This window comes from Candoia aspera, chromosome 1 (genome assembly GCF_035149785.1).
Source record: "Candoia aspera isolate rCanAsp1 chromosome 1, rCanAsp1.hap2, whole genome shotgun sequence".
In the NCBI taxonomy this organism is placed as follows: domain Eukaryota; kingdom Metazoa; phylum Chordata; class Lepidosauria; order Squamata; family Boidae; genus Candoia; species Candoia aspera.
The window spans coordinates 243,780,490-243,800,517 of record NC_086153.1 but is presented as its reverse complement, the minus strand read 5'-3'; the positions used below and the strand labels follow the sequence as shown (position 1 = coordinate 243,800,517).

The 20,028-nt window shown below is 39.6% G+C and overlaps 1 protein-coding gene across 1 annotated transcript in view; it reads left to right on the top strand.

Annotated features, from left to right (window-relative positions):
* Positions 1 to 4,822: 4,822 nt before the first annotated feature.
* PTPRJ (protein tyrosine phosphatase receptor type J) overlaps positions 4,823 to 20,028 on the top strand; it is a 110,872-nt gene continuing 95,666 nt past the window's right edge. The window contains exon 1 of the mRNA XM_063289368.1: positions 4,823 to 5,141. Within this exon, the coding sequence (XP_063145438.1) occupies positions 5,091 to 5,141 (51 nt within the window). The 5' untranslated portion in view covers positions 4,823 to 5,090. The remainder of the gene's footprint in view (positions 5,142 to 20,028) is intronic.

The following is a 20,028-nucleotide window of genomic DNA, read 5'->3' as shown; positions in this document are numbered from 1 at the left end:
TATCATAGAAATACAGCTGTAGAACCACAAACTAACCATAGTAATCTCATTTGTGTGAAACCAGTTAAAGAATGATGCTGATCTGTTATAAAACTGATGCCACATTTCTACTCTCTCTCAACAGTGCCATCAGAAAATTATTGGCTATATCTGCATGCCATGGTTATTTATGGTTAACTTAACCATTGGTTTCTGGGTTTGCACATCACACTGAACCATAAACCATAACATGCTAGCTAAAACACCTTTGGCAACTCTGTGATGGATTGTGTCATGCAAACACAGACAATTAGAATAAGCATAAAGAAGCCTCCAAGTTTCTTTGTATATTCATTGCATGGAAAGTGGGACTTTACAATTGTCCAAAAGGACTGCAGCCTGCTATATTTCTCCAAATATTTATTTTGCCAAATAACCATTGTCCATATCTTCAAACTACATTGGGGGGACCATAAAATCTGCAAAGATTAGCTAGAGGGATTGACAAACAGTTACAGTTCTCAGTCACTGCAGAGTGAACTTGTTTTCTTTGTGTCTTCTCTTGAATAAAGCACTTATCTTGAATCTGGAATACAGGGGAAAGGTTCTTGATCTGCCAACAAACATAACAAAACCCAATGTTTTGATTGAGTTGCTTTATTAAGATTAGTGATGATGGGTGATGGAGAAATCAAGTAACAGTGGAAAGAAATATAACAAGCTACTTTGATGAAGTTTCCAAACACAGAACACCAAGATATTCCAAGATGACAAACAGCTGCCTATAAATGACAAATACATGGCAAAATCACGTAGCATAGGCTTTACCATTCATTCATTCATTCACCTGGGAGGAAATTAAATAAAAATGCCTGGCACACTTAGGGCATGAAAACTAACAGTTAAACAAAACATCAGTGGAACTGATGTGTTCATGTAACATGCTAAGTCAAAGCCAAGCAACCCAAATAGTGAAACCATGGAATCAAATTATTTAAACTTTCCATGAATCTACCCTTATTGAATTTGCACATCAAACTAAACCTAAGACTATGTCCTCATTACATACTTACCCATGGTTAAATGAACGATGTGTTAACTACACCAATTTTCTGGTTATCCCCAGTATACTGAATCATAAGATGATCATATGGGTTGTGGGCCTACCACAAAACTGGGTAAAATGGGATTGGCTAATTAGCTGTTCAATACACACTCAGCCATGACCTACAAATTAGCTAAGCATACTTTAGTGTTATGCAAACCCCACCATTTAATTCATTTATAATGTAATGGTTTGTGTGAACCCCCTACTAAATTGCGTTAATTTAGTAGCAAAGTTAAGTATGTTGGTAAGTGTATAATGTGAATCCTACAGGCTGTTCACTTTCTGGTCAGGATCATGGCCAAATTAACCCTGAAGCAGCTCTAAATAATTATGTTAATTTACAGTATCTGATTTTGAGGTCCTTGTGTTGTTTGACCTCAGAAGGGAGGGATGAGTTTAATTTTCCCTTCTGGCTTTTGAGGACAAAGATGTGAAGTTAGAGTCGCCTCCTTTTCAGACTCCCCCCTTAATGAGTTTGAAATGGAGGAAGGCTGGAGAAGGCTTCACTGTAGTTCTAACTGCAGTCAAGACACTGCATATTTCATTTATTAAATGAAAAAATAAATCATAAAGCCATTGCAGGGATGGCTGCTCCCATTATAATTTGGGCAGTCATTGGTTTCCGATATAATCCGGTTCTAGATCAGTAGGTAAGTCACTTTCCATGGTTTGATCCATATTAGGGATTCATCCCCACATCCTGTTTTACCCAGCATGAAGATCCTCACTAATCATTTATTCAAGACATGAACACGCAACATCATGCTCAATTTCTCCCTTGCCCACTGAGGTTGTAGCCTATACCTGTCTTCCCCTGTCCCACTTCAGAAGTAGAGTTTTTCCACTTCTGCCAGCACAAGCCATTCTAAATGGTCAGTCTACAAAGAATCACTGTGAGATAAGTAGAAGGATGCATTCATGTCCTGCTCTTACTGGCCACCTCAGGCTCCTGAAGTGATTCTCCCTTTCGGTCCCTGACACTGATTTTCAGGGCCATTTGCCTTTTGGCAGCAGAAAATCAGGACTCTCCCACTGTTCCAAAAATCCTTCTCTCCTATAGGTGGCAGGAGAAACTGGGAGAGGAAGGAAAGATGAACTTTTTCTTGCCAGAAGAACTCCCCCTGGCCCTGGAAAGCAGACACAGAAGAAGAGGGACATTTGCTGCCATTTTTCCATTGGAGACCTGGGAGTAAGGGAGCAGCTCTCCAGGCCTTTCCCATGCTGCTTTTGTTCCCTGTGGGGGCAAGGAGAGAGGAAAGGAAGCTGGTCTTTTGGATGCCAGTTCTCCTGACATCCAAAAGATCTGTGTCCCCCACCGGTGTGCTTTTCTGCCACCCGCAGAAGTGCTTCCCCTGTGGTAGAGAGGCCAGCCTGCACTGTGGATTAAGTGGAGAAGCAAGGCATGAGAGCTTTTAAATGCCCTGGCCTTGTGGTAAGCTGTTGAACATGTGCCACTTGGATGTGGACCAGCGGTGTACCAGTGAACTGTTCATACATCCCAAACAGTCCTCACAAGTTCAGCATTGGTACACTGAAGCTAAAGGTCTGCCCCTGGACAGGTGTTTAAAATGCCTACCCTCTTTTCTGAAGCTGTGGGGTGATTGGTAGCTGTACTGGAAGGATGTCAAAGCCACAGAGGACACATTTAAAACATTTGCCAGTGGAGAGGACATTTTCAGCTGGGAGAAGCAGCTATGCCACTGCCTTCTCATGTGGCTAAAGACGGCAGAGCCACTTTCCAAGGCATGCTCCTTCCATTCTTCCTCTCACCCATTTCAACTATTACCCCTGGCAAGAAAAGCAAGGACTGAACCTTCTCTCTCCATTTGTCTTGCCATGGATGGTAGGAGGAACAAGGAGGAGAGCAGCAGCAAAGAACAGCTCCTTTGGTTCCAGTCCTCGGATCCCACAGGTCTTCTGCTGCCAGTAACGGGCGTCAACTGTTTCATTGCCAAAACAGAATCAGAGTCCAAAGCGCAGTCAGCTCTTCTTTGAGCTTCTGAGTCAGCTACCATGGAGAAGAATCCTAGGTCAGCTTTCTTGTGCCAATGTGGCATCTGCATCATATAAAGGGGTCTCATGTTAGAATGCCAAACATCAAAGCATGTTCTTTAAATTCCTTTCGTACAAAATTTACAGCAAGATAATTAAGTACAGTCTAGCAGCACTGCAGACTTCTCATTTGAGTGGCCACACATGCCTGCTTCCCTTTATTTTATGACAAAAGCAGAAGAGAAATCTAAAGGTGGCATGTATGGTGGTATGAGCATTTTAAAAAATTCCTAAACCTATACCCTATTAAAAAGGGTGCAAAGAGGTTTTGACACCTACTGCTGCTTTTTGTTGCCCAATGTTATATTTATTTAGAAGAAAAATCTCCCTGAATTCAGTGGAGACATTTTCTGATCATTTTCCAACTGCAATTTTCTATTACAGCTGGTCTGTCGCTAGAAATGAATGAGGCTGCAATCTTATCCATACATGATGGAAATAAATTTGATAGTTAAAGTGGTGACTTTCCAAGTGATAATATATGGCTGCAAAAAGCTGTACATTGAGAAAGAACAAGGGAAATATAAGCATAATTGAATTAGGGATTTGGAGATGTTGCTAAGAATATCACAGCCCTGTAAGAAGCAGGAAATAAAGGCTGACTGCTCACTCTGTGGCAATGATCAGCAGCTAAAAACTCACTATGTGAGGCAAATGGATGACAGATTAGGAAAAATGATTATATTTCTCTTAGGGAAATAGAACGGGACAACCATAGATGAAATGGACAATATGAAATGACTTTGGAAGGCCTGTGGATTGTTACTGGGATCAGCATATTTGTCTATAGAATGGCCAGGTCAGGCTTGAGTTGATGGTATCTAACATTATTCATGTCTTCTCAGAAGTGGCATGTTTGCATGTAATGCTGAACCACAAAAATAGTCAACTAGCCTGTTTGGCAAACCCAGGTCTTGTGCCACATGACATCAGGTCAGCTTGAGGCTCAGCTTGCTCCCAAATACAAAAACATAGCAGGCTGTGCAAAGGTGGAAACTCAATTCAAAGGGATTTAATCCCACCTAAGAAGGCAATGGCAAACACCTCCTACATTGGTGCCAAAAAGTGACATGGATGCACCCACGAAGTGTTGCACCCAACGTGGCAATTAGACATTTTTGCAACGGTTTTATGCAAATTTAGGTTGCAAGTTCCTTCTATTGGGTAGGCTGCACCTCACACTGAGTCATGGGTTGTTTGGTGACCTACTGAATCAGACACACTATTAGCCTAAACCAGGCAAAATTTATACTGTACTACAAGGGGTGAATTCAACCCTGAGTGCAATAGTTTGCTTCCCAAGATCCTAGTCGTCCAGTTGCAATCCGGGTAATATCACTCCCACTCTCGGAGCAAACCGGAAGACCCCTATCCAGCCGCATTTTGGAATCCCCCCCACAGAAAATAAGAAATAATGCGTGCAGGAAGAAGCGGGAGGACAAAAAGCTTTAGTGAGCCACTTCCACCCTAACCCCAGTCCGGGGGGGAGGGGGGAGGGGGAGGGGGAGGGGGAGGGGGAGGGAATGCGGTCTTGAACAACTTCCTACTCCGCTCCCAGCAGCAAATGCTGAAAACCAATCCTTTAACTGCCGCCAACGTGGGGCTTAATTTCTGTCCTCTGGAAACAGCGGCGGCAGCAGCGTGGAGGAAGCGATGAATGGTCAGAAAGGGGCGGTGGCTGACTCTTTGCCCTCCCCAGACGGTTGCTGTGCCGGGGTTTCTGCCTGTCGTTCGCGTCGTCCGTGAGTTCTCTCGGCGACCGCGGGGGACACGCTGCAGAGGGCTACTTGGAGAAGGGTGCGAGACGGAAGCAGCGCTGTTTCTCCGTTTCCCTCCTCCCGTCTTTCATTTTTGGCGGGCGGGTAGGAGAGTTTCTGCCATGACTACATATATCGGCGCTGAGTGAGCGCGCATTCCCGAGCTGCTGCTGCTGCCGCCGCCTCTGGACACCATGAGGAGACTGGCGCAGGTTTTTTTCACGTTTCTGCTGTACCTCGGCAAGGTAAGGCGTTTGGAGGTTGAGGTCAAGGCGGGGGGGGAGAGATCGACCTTCCTCAGCGGGAGAAGTTCTCGGTGGTCTGGCCGCCTCCCCCACCATCCCCGCATTCACCTCTGCCGCGGAGGAGGTAGCCCCACCCCCACCTTCCATAAACTTGCTCTCCTAAACGCCTCCAGCTTTCAACTCTTTAACTGCCTACTTCCTACCTGTTTACTCTCCTCTCCCCCCGCCTTCTTCCGCCGTCCTTGTGACACCGCTTCTTCGGTCGGGAAATGGGGAGAGCTTTCGTTAGTCGCTCTGTTCCGTTCGGAAAACGGGAGGCTTCTCGCGCAGCTTTTGCTGGGAGACATGCTGGAGGTTTGCGTCTGCCCCACAGTCGTTCCTGCAACCCCGTCCGTCCTGTGCAAAATTAGGCGCCCGTAAACCGCTTCGGGTCAATGGGATTAGGTTTTTTCCCCCCCAGCATGAGGGCCAGTCACACTACCTCTGCCCTAGGAAGGAGGCAGTGGCAAACCACTTCAGAAAAACCTTGCCAAGAAAACTGCAAGGACTAGTCCAGGCGGTCGCCGGGGATCAAAAACTGACTCGAAGGCACACGCACACGAGGGTTTAGCGGTGCAGGAACAATTCACTCGTGACTGAAAGCTGCGCCTGGTTGTGGCAACTTACAATTACTGAATTGTGCGTATGTATCCTCATACATACGACACTAATAGATCAAACCTCTTTATGCATTCTAGGCGACTATTAGGACTACAAAAATCCGGACACCGCTAGATGAGAGAGTTAAATGCTTTTATGTTTACTGGTTGCCCAGATTTTTGCAGTCCAATATTCTACTATCATTAACATTGGAATGAAAGATAAGCAAATACAAGGTGTTCGGTCTGTGGTTTGTGGCCTGTCTCATCCATCATGCTAAGACCACAGTCACTTGTTTTTGGCTTGGTGTTATTGTGCGACTGTCTTTTGCCATTCAAGTTTGCAAATCGTAGTTTGTGGTAGAAGTCCCAGATCTGAATCCAGTGGCTTAAAGCTCTGAATGTGAGCCCCCAAAGAACTCTAAAAACATTTTCAGGGTTGCACTTTTTAGTATGACAGAAAGGAGAAATGGTTAAATATGTGACTGGAAAGTAACCGTGTTAACAAAAAATACTGTAAAGGCAAAGTATGTGTCAGGTGTAGACTATTTCACAGCCAAGGTTCATGACTTTTAATAGTTTTTTGTGGCTTATTCAGTCTTGGTTAAATCATGGTTTAACATAATATATGAACCTAGTCTGTGCATTCCATTGAATTTCATGGGATTTCAAATATGTATTTGAATGTTTTTTGTTTTCTGAAGTGACTTCCTGACTTGTTTGAAAAATGATTGTGCTGCTAATCTGATCTGTAACCTGAGGACATGTCTGTTAATTGACTGGTAAATCTAGTCTTTAATGAAGTGTTTCTTAAATTTTTTGCTCTTGGGACCCCTTCCCACTTTTAAGAATTATGGAGGACCCCCAAAGAGCATATATTTGTATGGGTTATATTTAGCAATATTTACCATATTAAAAATTAAAATTGGTACATTTATAGAATATTTATTGAATCATGTAAAAATAATATTAAACCTAATATTTTTCATGAAAAAAACCTATATTTGTTAATAAAAAATAATACTGAACGTTGTTTTAAATTTTTGCACATACCTTCAATGGCTGACAATTTTGATTTCATGGACTCCTGAGAGAGTTTTGTGGGACCCCTTGGCATCCTTGGACCACACTCCAAGAAACGCTGCTTTAATGCATTTCAGCATTAATGGAATGGAAGGGTGCGTTTTTGCTACCCTTCTCATACTTGCTGAAGTATTTGCTCAGTCTTTGACTTGCACTATATTTATCTGCCTGTGGTTTAGCGTGCTGAACCATAGAGCAAAAGGAGCAAACCTACCTTCCTTCTTTCCCCAATGCATATCCATTTTCATATGAACTTATAGAGGAAACAATTATTCTAATCTGTTATTACAAAATGGGCAGATGGTAGATAGTTGAGATAACCAGTAGAATGGAGTAACAAATGGCATTAATTCATGGAGGGAGTACAGAAAGGGGAAGTCATGTTGGATCTGATTAATTGATCTGGAGAAAGATTGTGCATCTCTGCTGTAGCTCAGTCTCAGTTATGGAGACTACACCCAGCTCCCTAAATCCTTGTGGGTGTCTTTAGGGATCTCCAAAATTTGTTACATAATTCTAATGCAGAGGAAGAGGGATTTATTAAATACATGACTGAAGAGTAATTATATTCCCTTGAATATAAATGTCATCAAATTAAATAGAAAGTTTTTGGTATACGGCCCCCAGCTTATCACTCCATGGCCCAGAAGAGTTACATATCCCTCATTTACAGTATGCTGTTATCCTGCATTGTAGTGCATTTTAGTGGTTTTTCAAGGACTTGTTTCTAGACTAATGCCATCAAAAACAAAGGTCTGGTTGACATGTTGTACTAAGCTAGGATTCTAACCAAGATTTGTAGAATTATACTAAGCCATAGCTGCTTGAATTTAGTTTATAGAATATATTGTAATTGGCTAGATGCTAAACCAATGTTAAACAATGCTGGGATTGAGGGTGAATTCAGCCTTCAAGTTTTACGGCCAGTGGGAACCCCAGCTGTGAATACTTGCAACTTTAAAAGGCTGCATCCTACATGTGATGCATTTGCTATCAGTAAGGAGCACTCTAGGAATTAAAAGGGGGTTAGTGTTTTTTTTATATTGAGGTGGAGAAGTTTTGCCCTTTTAGATACTGCTGAATTATAGCTCTTAGCATCTGTCACCACTGGGCATGCTGGCAGGGGTTGCTGGAAGTTACCATTCAGCTAAATCTGGAGGACTACAGGTTCCCTAACCTGGTTAATGACACGATAGATCTTTTTCAGGTTTAGTAATATTGGTAACAGCAACATTTCCTGCATTGTTACTGCAGTTGTCATTTATTAACTTAGAAGATTTATATAATACTTCAGTCTGAACAGCTCTTAGGGATATGCAGTTACCTCCTTTTGCTGAAGAGCTTTAAACATGCTGCTCATCAGAACACGACCTCTTTCCTCCTAACAATGGATAGATTAGCCAAAGTATTGATCTGTTTTCACATGTACACCTCTGCGGCATTGCTACTCTTAGGCTGCATTTGCATATCATATTAACGCTTTTTCAGTTAACCAAATTATTTGGGTTTGCACAACACACCAAACTATAAACTGACCATAGAAGCTATGCTTGCAGTGGACACTTGGCTTAAGTTGTGTAGTGGAGAACAGCCAGCCTGTTACCTTCTCTGAGATAACCCCCTCATCCAGGACTCCAGCCAACTCCCTCTCAACTACCCCCCCAAATTCTCCCCCCCCTACAACCTGACAGAACCTCCTTCTTTTCCTCTGTTGGCCCTCAGGGATAAGGTGAGCACGTACTGTACAACTACACAACCTAATAGGGGTAAGTAGTTAATTGTAAGTATCATTGGGATCTCTTTCACTGTCACTTCCAAAAATCTTGGGTACATGAGCCTTAAATGCGTGAAGATGTAACTGAGAAAGGAATAGCTATTTTATTTCATGATCAAATTATTACACGTTTGGCATCCCTAGAAGCCAGTGGAAAAATATACAACAGCAGGAATGCAAACAGCATGTATTCTTTTCCAGATAAAATTTGCAAATATGAGAAGCCACAGATGTACAAAACCATTGCATCGTCTGAGAATTCATATTAAGAATTTTAAGGGACCCAACATGGTATTCAATAAAGAGCTAAAAATGCTGTTTTTTAATGACTGGGTTCACACTTTGTGTCAAGTCATAATGTAGGTTTTGACTTAGCAAGATGATTGAACAGAACCTTTAATGGTTTGCAATCCATGATTTATGGCTTAGCACAAAAGTAGCAACATTTTTGTGGCTGTGGGTTGTACTTTTTTATAGTAAAAAAAGAAATCCAGCCTCTGAGGGCCTCCAGGGTATGATAGTGACATCACTGAGGAAATAAGAAAATGTTCAGCCTCATTTCAGTGTTGTCACCTGAAACACTGATGTCTCATTGATCTGGGTTGAAATAGGTGCATTAAACTTGTCAAAGTGGTTGAACATGTGGACCATGGGATGCCTGCCTGTAGCTTAGCATGTTAGTAAATCCAAACAACTGTGTTTTATTCAACCAGTCATTGAATGGGCTGTGAAACTCATTCTTTCCAATGCTTACATATCCAGAGCATTGCTTTAAGAATACAGTGACCTGGTAGAAGGTCATGACTTGAAATTTGGGTGGCATGCCTATTTGTGTTATAATAAGGTGAAGGCCAACATGGACTGTAGAAATCACTATATTCGGCATGCCATCCTAAGAATTTGGAATAAATATAAACCCAGAATATGTCCCAAGATACCTCTGTGGGTATCTCCACAAGAAGCCTATCACAGAAGAGAGATGATGAGTAACTGTAATTGGATAAGATACAAGGATTTGTTGGAATATCATCAAGGAGGCATTAGATTGAAAACTAGAGAAGATTTGACCGTACAAAGTTTCAAGTGCTATTGGTTCCATATATGCAACTAACAGATTTAAAACTGATAAATGATATGAATTTGAAAGAGATAAACTATATTTGAAAGAGAATTATGTTCAAATGATCATCTTTTAACTAAAATGTACAAATGGTTAACACTGGAAACGGAAGAGGAACTAGTAAAAGATTGTACGGTAAAATGGGTGAAAAAACTTCAATATAACATCCAACTTGAACAATGGGAAAATATGTGGTTAAAGGGTCTTAAATTTATAGTATGTATAACCTTAAAGAAAATTTCTATAAGATGATGTGTAGATGGTATTTAACACCAGATAAACTTTCTAAAATGTATAAAGGAGTATTGAACATCTGCTGGAAATGTAAAAGACATGAAGGAACCTTTTACCACCTTTGGTGGCCTTGTAAAAAAGTTAAAGAAGGATGGATGGATGGATGGATGGATGGATGGATGGATGGATGGATGGATGTATATATATATATATATATATATATATATATATATATATATATTCAAAAGATTTTGAAAATGGACATTTAATTGAGACCAGAAATTTTCTTACTGGGGGCGATGGACATACACCTAGAAAAAGCGCATGGCGCTTTACTTCTTTATATGACAGTGGCAGCAACACTACTTTGGGCCCAACATTGGAAAGACCAGGCATCACTCACAGTTGAGGAGTGGTTAGTTAAGCTTTCGGAATTAGCAGGAATGGCGAAACTGATGGCTATTATAAAAGAAAAAAACCATTTATTATTTATTTATTTATTTGGTGTATGGCATACAATGCCAGGGAGTCTACAATGCTTTTACACACAGTAGATGTTCTGGCACCGATAGTTACTAGTTCTTTGTTGCACCGGTGCACCACAAGAGGGTGAGCTAGCTTCACGCCAGCTGGCCAGCAGCGTTCCTAGGGAAGTTGGATCATCCGGGGCTTTTTTCCCACCAATCCTCCGCTGTTCGCATCCAGGCAGATCCAGCGTTGGTTCCTGCTCCTGTGCAGAGCGCTGCCAGCATTCCCCCCCCCCTCGAAACAGCGGTACCTATTTATCTACTCTCAGGTGGTATGCTTTCGAACTGCTAGGTGGGCAGGAGCTAGGGGCGAAATGACGGGAGCTCACTTCCGTCACATGGAGCTGGGCTTGAACCGTTGGAGTGTTGACCATTTCTGGCCGGCAAACTCCAGAATCATTAAGCCGCTGCGCCACTGCATCCCCCCCCCCAAAGAAAAAACATTGATAAAATTTAAGAAAGACTGGAAGCCATTCTTGACTTTTTGCATGTAACTGAACATAGTCAAAATAGTGACATGTGGTTTCGATGATTAGTTATAATTACAGGTTATTGGGAAAAGTAGAAGCAATAATATAAAGTTAAACAAGGGTTGTATGAAAGGTTTGTTGTGTATACTTTGTAAAGGAAGTTGGAAGTCAATTTATTAAATGTCTATATATGTTTGTATTTCTTGTTTGTGTTTCTCCCCTTTTTCTATTTTCTATTCTGCACCTCTGTTCCTTCTATTACTTATACTTTCACTGTAATTTTTTTTAATTTTAATTTTTAATTTATACATTACTAAAATAAAAATAATTAAAAAGAATGCAGTGACCTGGTTTGTTTAACCTATGATTTACTGAATAAACTACTTGCTGAATTCACAGAACACACTAAGCCATAAATGAGGGTTTACAGATCACAATACTTAAGTTTGCACAACCCCCCCCATAACTTTATGATATAATGGGATGTGTGAACCCAGCTATCCACTGCACTGCAATTCAGCTAACCTCCTCAGTAAGAAGTCACTTTAAGATTCCAAGCTTAAATAAGTTGCCATCTCAATAGCCAGCATCTCTTTCACCTTCAAAACAACCTGGAAGACCCCCTGACATTTTGAAATCCATCACGGGGTAATGTGCACATGGAAGAGGAAAAGAAAAATGAGAGAGAGCGAAGCTGCGTGGACACACTATCATGACAACTAATCCCAGTCCAAGGCGGGGCTTGGAGGCTGTTAGTTTGAACAATTTCTTGTTAGAACCATAGCCACAGGTGCTAAAAAGTAATTTCTGAATTCCTCTAATTAGAGGGTTGGAGGAGGCAGTGAATGGTCAGAAAATAATGGTGGCTAATTCATGCTCCGTCCAAGTTCTCATAGTTACCACAGAAAAAGAGGAAGAAGTCATTGCCTGCAGAAGTGAGATACAGAAATTGTCCTGGTGTGGGATTACTCAGAGCAATAAACGTAACAGTTTTTTTCTTGTCTTGCAAATGAATAGCAAGGCAGCAAGGAGAAGTAGGCACCATTAAATTGCCTGTGTCACTGAAGATCATTTGCCTTCCTGTAAATTTTGGAGACCGAATGTAAAAGTGAAAAGGAGGAAGAGTAACCATCACCCAGAAAAGAATCAGCAGTTGAGCAATGGTTGCCATTCCTAGCTGTCTTTCCTAGACCCTTGCCATTCCAAGCAAGCAATTTATTTATTTATATTTATTTTATTTTTACCTCGCCTTTATTATTTTTATAAATAACTCGAGGAGGCAAACATACCTAATACTCCTTCCTCCTTCTATTTTCCCCACAACAACAACCCTGTGAGGTGAGTTGGGCTGAGAAAGTGTGACTGCCCCAAGGTCACCCAGCCGGCTTTCATGCCTAAGGTGGGACTAGAACTCTCAGTCTCCTGGTTTCTAGCCCATTGCCTTAACCACTAGACCAAACTGGCTATATAAGTTTACAGAGGATGCAAGGGATACTGTTGAGTTATCCCTGCATCTGCACAACCAGATTGTTTGAGATGCCATTGCAGGTAGCGATAGTAAGGTCTTGAGAAGGGGGTTGAATCTTCATGGGATGGCAGTGATATGATAAAGCACTTGAGCATTGCCAGTTGGTGCAATGTATGGCTTGTTTGTAGATTTCTTAAATTTCTGAATCCAGGTTAATTTTCCTTTCATGGAATTGTATGGGACTCAACTGCATGCATGAATGCCCATTTGTTTTTTCACTAAGTATATTGTGTGATTCTTGCTATCATAGTAAATTATGGTTTATGGCTTAATGTTAATTCACTAAGATATAAACCATAATTTGCAGACCACAGAAACTTAAAGCAGGATTGTTTGTTTTCTTTTTTTAAAGAAAAAACCTAGGGTTCTGCAAGAACTAGATGGGGTTCCATGAAAGACTAAGGGAGAAAAGCTCAAATGCAGTCAATTTCCATCACGAGAGCTCTGCCTCTTGACAGAGATTCTGGGACTTTTTTAAAGTAACAGTTTCCATGGCCTGAAAAGGTTTGAGAGCCCCTGCTTAGAGCAATATGTGAATCTAGCCATTATCATGACAGATAATGTTTATGCTGGTAGATCAGAGTTCACACACACACAAAAAAGTTGCATTGTCATGTGGAAGTAGGATAGATAGTTTTCCCAAATAATAAGTAACCTTTTCTAGTCAGTGTATTTATATTACGTATTTGTGCTTTGCTTATGTTATTAATTTAGACAATACTTAGCTGGATGGACTAGGGTTTGGATCTAACTTGGTTCACACAATATGCTACACCAAAATCAAACACACTATGGCTTAGTGTAATATGGGAACCCAGCAGGGATTGTTCAGTAGACAGTTACCTGCAGGAAAATGTCAGTTCACCTAAGCCCAGCTTGTCTTTTTAATGATACAAAGAATCAGTGTAGACAGGCCAAGCTGTCTCCCTGGGGATGTATAAAGTTGATGGTGAAAAAAGTAACAAATAATTGCATTATCTGACGTGAACAGTGCCCTAAATCTCTGTAATCTCTTTCTACTTGCCAGGACTAAATATAACTTCTACAGTGCAATAGAAAGGAAAATTAATGTCTAGAACTTAACAAGTAGCAAGAGCATTTTGATAATGGTATTCTCTTTAACGTTTTAATATTATAGTTGAATGTCCAAGGCGAGTTCTGTGCACTTTTGTCAATATTTATCTCTCAATTATACTTAATGCAAACTGCATTTGAGAGAATTTTCATAACAAGTAAATTTGCTTCTGTTAGAGAAAGAAAGAACTAAGTTACAGATCTGTTGATCTGTAGTATGATTTGCTGCTGAAGAATGAGTGAGTTGGCTGGCTTCAAATCTAGCAACAAAATACTGCTTCTTCCAAAAATAGTGTGTGCAACATATGGAGAGTTTAAGGCAAGAAAAAAAAAGTCAGTTACATTTTTTTCTGCTGCTCAGTCAAGATCTGCTAATTGGTGACAATGCTGAAGGAATAAATAAAGAACTGAGGACTGGTTCCCAACTTAAGCGTTGTTAATTGCTGTCCCTTCACTTCAAAATAAGAAATTTATAACTACAGTACTAAGCAAAAAAATCACAACAGGTTAATAACATATTCTGTATTCAGAGTAATGATTAGCTCTTGAACCTGTGGAATACAATTTTTTTTTCAAGCCACTCAGATAATCTCACAACTCAGATGAAAAACAGAAATCCTTGGAATTCTTTGCCTTTGTGAAGTATACACATGCCAGTTCCTGCATCCTGGCACTTAGCTCTATTGAGGATTTGTATTTTGCCTCCAATGGAAAATAATTTCAAATAAGTTGATGTTACTGACATCTTTTTCAGGTAGCATAAAACACCCTGCTAGTTTCAGCCTGAGAGAGAAGTGCTTGTGTATCCTCTCCCTCACTCCCATAAGGTGTCAGATTGTCACAGTGGTGGTGATGGATACTGTATGTGCCAGTTTAGAACTTCTGAAAGCATTTTCTTAATCTTGTTTGCCATGGTTTAGGAATACCTTTTGGAACAAATTAAGGAGATTTAACTAGAGACTCATTGTTAGATTTACTCATATTTGTGGATTAACAGAGACTTGCTTACCAAAAGGAAGAACGTACTCATCCTCTGAACCCTTGCCTTTCTATACCTGACTCACCATAACTATAAAAATGAGCAGTTGTCCAACTGGCAGCAGGTTGTTGGCAGATGATGAAGGATGATGCCAAGAATTCGTGGCACAGAGTCAGTTGGCTTTGGTAAACTTATATGCATGCTTGGTGGGTACAGGCTTGCATATGCTCAATCTCAGTATAAATGGGGATGAGGAAAATTATAGGGTACTGTGCTTTGGAGGTGAATAGACTATGGAGAAGGATTGCTTTTTCAGTCATTATGGGATAGGTTAGAAATTTCAACTGGGTGAGAAAGACATGGAGCAGAAACTGCAAATAGGTGCCTTGGACATTTTGTAAGATGCATTTAGAGCAGATACCATTAAACCAGAGAGATTATCTGAAGTATCCTGTATTAGAACCATAGAGATGTGGTGATATTATGGGCCTAAGGCCCCACAGTTACTATTTTGCAGATTCTTATTGCAAAAATACTATAGTTGCTTAAGTGCAGATTGCAGTCATTAATAAGATAAAACAATTGGGCTAAATAAAGCCTTTTTTTCTAATTTCATTTTCAGTATTTCCTGAAATTTGCAATAAAAGCTTCATTTCCCTTCTGTTTTTCCTCTGTGTATTGGGTTAGCCAGTCTCCTTAAAGAAACAAAGTCTTAGCTTCAACATGGGCTCCAGCTGCTCAGAAAATTACCAGCCAAGTTGTTTTGGGAGCTTCTGCCTCTCTTGTTGTATGGTGAAAGATGACTGTTTTCCTCTCCCTCCTCACTTTAAGTGGTGTGAAAGCGTCTGGTTATGCTGCATTGCTCAATTTATGTTGGGCAATGATAAATGAGCAGCAGGAACAGGAGCAGAGAATTCGGTAAGAAATGTTGCGCTAGTTGGCAGGTTGGCACTACTAACTGCAGCCAACACCACTGTCACTCTTGTTATTTACGTTGGCTGGCCTAGTCTGTGCTCTGTCCAAACCCCCATTGGTTGCACTAGCCAGCCTTTGCAACTGGATGAGACTGGGAGAGCCACAGGAACATAAACGAGTAAATGAATATATATCCAACAGATCATATATGTCAGACAATTCAGTGAGGAGATCCTTAATTCCTATACCATATTGTGACAGTTTGTAATTAATGCTAAATCAGATTATTTTCCTGAATGGGTTGTTTTGCATCTATTATCGATTGCCCTTAACATTAAAACCTCTTGGCCTCAGGGTTACCTAACTATAAATGAGTACAGTATATGTTTTCTTTAGTGCATTCTGGGTGCTTAAGTCTTAATGAAGAACACCTTATGTTATTCATTGTTGTTTAAAAAGACTGAGCCCTTGCCTAACCCCAGTGTGTAAACCAGACCATTGACCCATACACTGCACTAAGCTGGGATGTTTTAAAAATCATGATTTTAAAACATCCTGGTTCAGTGGTTCAGTGCAATATGTATTATGCAGCTTGGCTTATCTATTTGGAGAACCATGCAATTGGAAACGATCCTGGCTATTGTTTAGCTCAAACCACTATGTAGGATGTAATTACTGCCATCAAGCCTTTGATTAAATACCTCTAGCAAAGAAGCCCTCATTCCCAATAGAGGCAATCTATTCCATGGTCAATCAGTGTAAGAAATCTCCAAATGCTCATTTGAAAACTGTTTCACTGAGGTTTCCGTATGTTGGTTCCAGTTCTGTTCTTTGGAAAAACAGAACAAATTTGCTCCATCTTTTTGCTTTCTGTTTGTGGCAGAATAGGAATCTCAGTATTGGCTGCCTGGATCCCACCAGGTTAATCTCTGTCAACTTTAATTTTAGCATAAGAGTCTCTAGCCCAGGAACACTAGCATAATTCATTTCACTGTATGCTCTTGGGTGTAGCAAGATAATCCTTTGAATTAATAGCCAACTTGCATTTAGCTGGAGATTTTTACCAGGCACTTAATTATCTGTGGTTTTGTTTTCATTTTGCTCAGCCATGATTCTTAATATGTGATAAACCCTGGGATTCTTATCAGTTAACAAGGCTTCTGCATAGTTCCCATGTGGTGGTTATATGTTTATCATTAATATACAGTAATCTCTTTTCACACATCATAGTAAGCCATAACACTATTTACTGATTTTGGCTCAGTATGCTATGTGAATCCAACCAATATACTTCATTTAATAAACTTATTATGCTTTGTGAACCTGGATTGTTTTATTTATATTGAGTAGTACTAAAAACTTTATGGCTTGTGCTTTCCATAGGAAAAAAATGTTTTCCTGCTGTTTCACCATGGATTTCAAATTTCACAATTCAAAGTCCTATGTAGCCATTCTGAAAAAAACTACTTGCATGAATTATTTCTAATTTCTTCAGTATAACTCAGGATGTTTTTTGTTTCTTAAAGTTGACAGAATATTATCTTAAGTTGAGGTATTTATTCATGTATGGTGTAATGAGAAATTGTGTAATACATTTATTTCTGTGTATATTTTTTGATTTCATGAATGTCATCGTCAGTGTGAGGTAGATCAACCATTATGAATTAATAGGAATACTTTTAAAAAGATACGTATTTCCAAGTATCATTGTCAGAATGAGTTAACTTTTTCTGAGACTATGGGGACATAATAAACCTATTTCCATAAACAAAGAGTAGGGAAGTAATGACAAAATGCTGCAGTAACGCAGAGAGGAGTAAGCAGAACTAATGATAGGATGATAAGATTTTTAAATTTAGTTTCAATTTATTTAATAGATTTGTATACCAGTCTTTCTGTCGGTGGAATAAACCATAGCTGCCTGGTTTAAGTTAAGCCATAGGGGGTAGGTTCACACATACTAATCAAAACTAAGCTACAGTATGGCTTAGTATATGGGGTCGGTGTATCATTTCTTGTGGCCCTATTTGTACATATCAGGAAAGAAAGTAAATAATCGTGTATAGGACCAAGCCCTCACAATCCCTTCTGTAGCCAGAAGTTTGGATGGATTCAATTCATCAAGTTCCTGCATCATATATGAGCCAGGAAATGTAGCGTTAAACAGAGTGGAATTCACAATTGAATGTTGATTTGTTATTGAAATTGTCTAGGTTATTTTAGCACCAATACCTGAGGTGAATATAATAACTGAGGAATCTGCTGAACTGAAGCAAAAGACTGGTTTGTCGCTTCTTGCGATATGTGTGATGAAAGAAGAAAATGTATGTGCCCAAGGCTGAGATAGCTGTCTCTTGCATGCCCATCAAAATTGCCTCACCTAAAACTCTTAAAACAGAGGTAGCTTTCTGATTGCTTACCCGTAGTTTTGAGAAAAAGTGAATAGAACAAAAAATATTTACAAAAGGGAATTTTTAAAATACAGGTGAGTTGTTACAATCTTTAAGAGTGGGAATTCTAATCCAAAAAGTCAATCTTCACCTCAGCTCTGAATTTATAAAAGCCTTAAATAAGCCTCTACTCCCAGTTTCTGCCATATGAGGTCAATAATAACAGTCACAAAACTTTTGTTAGGATTACTGGTATCTTTGAATATTCCAAAAATGTCATAACTATTTATATGTTGCTACCAAAATAGCTTGTAATAAATTAAAAATGAGAGCCAGTTTGATGTAGTGGTTAAGGCATCAGGCTAGAAACCGGGAGGCCGTGAGTTATAGTCCCATCTTGGGCACAAAAGCAGGTGGGTGACCTTGGGCCACTCGCTGTCTCTCAGCCCTAGGAAGAAGAAGGCAAGGGCAAACCACTTCTGAAATCTTGCCAAGAAAACTTCAAGGAGTAGTCCAGGCAGTCTCCAGGAGTCAACAATGACTCAAAGGCACACATGCGCGCACGGGCACGCACAAATAGTCACACACCATGAAATCTTAAGGGGACACAGTACATACTGTATCTCTCTTTCTCTGTTTCAAATATAAATAACTTAAGTATTGTCATAAGTATCTGGAAGAATCTTGAATAATAATTTGCATATTAAAGTCATGTACGTATTTTCATAGTCACATTGAATCTTTGCCAATTAATATAGCTTCTGAAACAATCCTAAGTTTTAATTTTTTTTCCAACACTTCTCATGTTTAACAAGATGTATGGTAGCTTAACTGGTTGGTGTTTACCTTCATTCAATTAATTCACATTCTTTACACACATCTAGTGAACAGTTTCCTGTTTAAAGTGAAGTAGGGCGTCTTTGGGTCACTGCTGATAAGCAATTATCATCTTAGATATTTCAGCAGTGTGAAGAATGTTCTGGCCTTTTTCAGTTCTTACCGAGTCCTGTTTTATTGGGGGCAAAAAGAATTTCCTTAACATAGAAACATTGAATAGCTCCATGTCCTCTAAAGGAACTGCTGCATATGTTTGCTTTGCAGTGGGTGCCAGTAGATCTTTTTTTCCCCCTCATTCTTCCTCCTAGTCACCCTTTGGGTGGTTCCTTGAATTCTTAATGCTATATGGCCTAACAAAAGACTTCAGAGTAAGCATGTTGAATATAAACCTGGTTCTCAGGCTTTTCTGGGACTAAAGTAAATCCAGATGATTTTTTTTTTTGGTAGCTATAATTGTGGAGAAAGGGTGGAAAATGTATAGGCTTCCTACTTCTACAAGTGCTTTTTTTAAATTCTCATTCTTTTATTAACTAAATACAAAAAAACCCCAAAGAAAAATATATAAAATTATAAAAGAAGGAAAAAAGCTAAAAAATAAAACAAAAACATACAGGGCATATGTTATACATGCATATATAAAGCTGTACAATAACATTTCAATGAATGGAAGGCATAATTTGTTACGATCATAACTAATCTATATTGATAAGTTATTGATTTATAAATTGATGGTAACATCAATTCTACAGACCACTGAATAGTTGGAGCCAAATGTTTATCTTTCAAATACTATTGATTTTGTTGTAAACTGCCCAGAGTCCCCTTTTCGGGAGAGATGGGCAGTGATAGAAATTTGAAAAATAAATAAATATTCGGTTTTTAGTCTGTCTTGTTCTTTTTTTTCCTTCTTATCTCACATTATATCCCACTTCCTCTAGAGCTCATAGTCGCATCCATGTGGCTTCCTCTAATTTTTTTAATCTGTACAAAAATAACCTTGTGAGTTAGGTTGAACTGGGAGAAAGTGACTACTATTTCCTAGTCCATTATCTGATTGAACAGTGTTGTTGACTGAGGACTTCAACTTGGCTCTTCCTACTTCCATTCTAACACCTTAATTACACTACACTAACTTATATACTATAGCAGAATTTATATTTGATATGGAAAAAGTGGAAGAAATATTGTGAACAGGGATTTACAACTTGTAGTTCATGAGCTTTTGTTTTGGCCAAGTGTTATTCAATATCTTTATGATGATTCAGTTGAGACGGAGCCTGGTGCTACACCAAACTGGCTCTTACAGTGTTAACTCCTG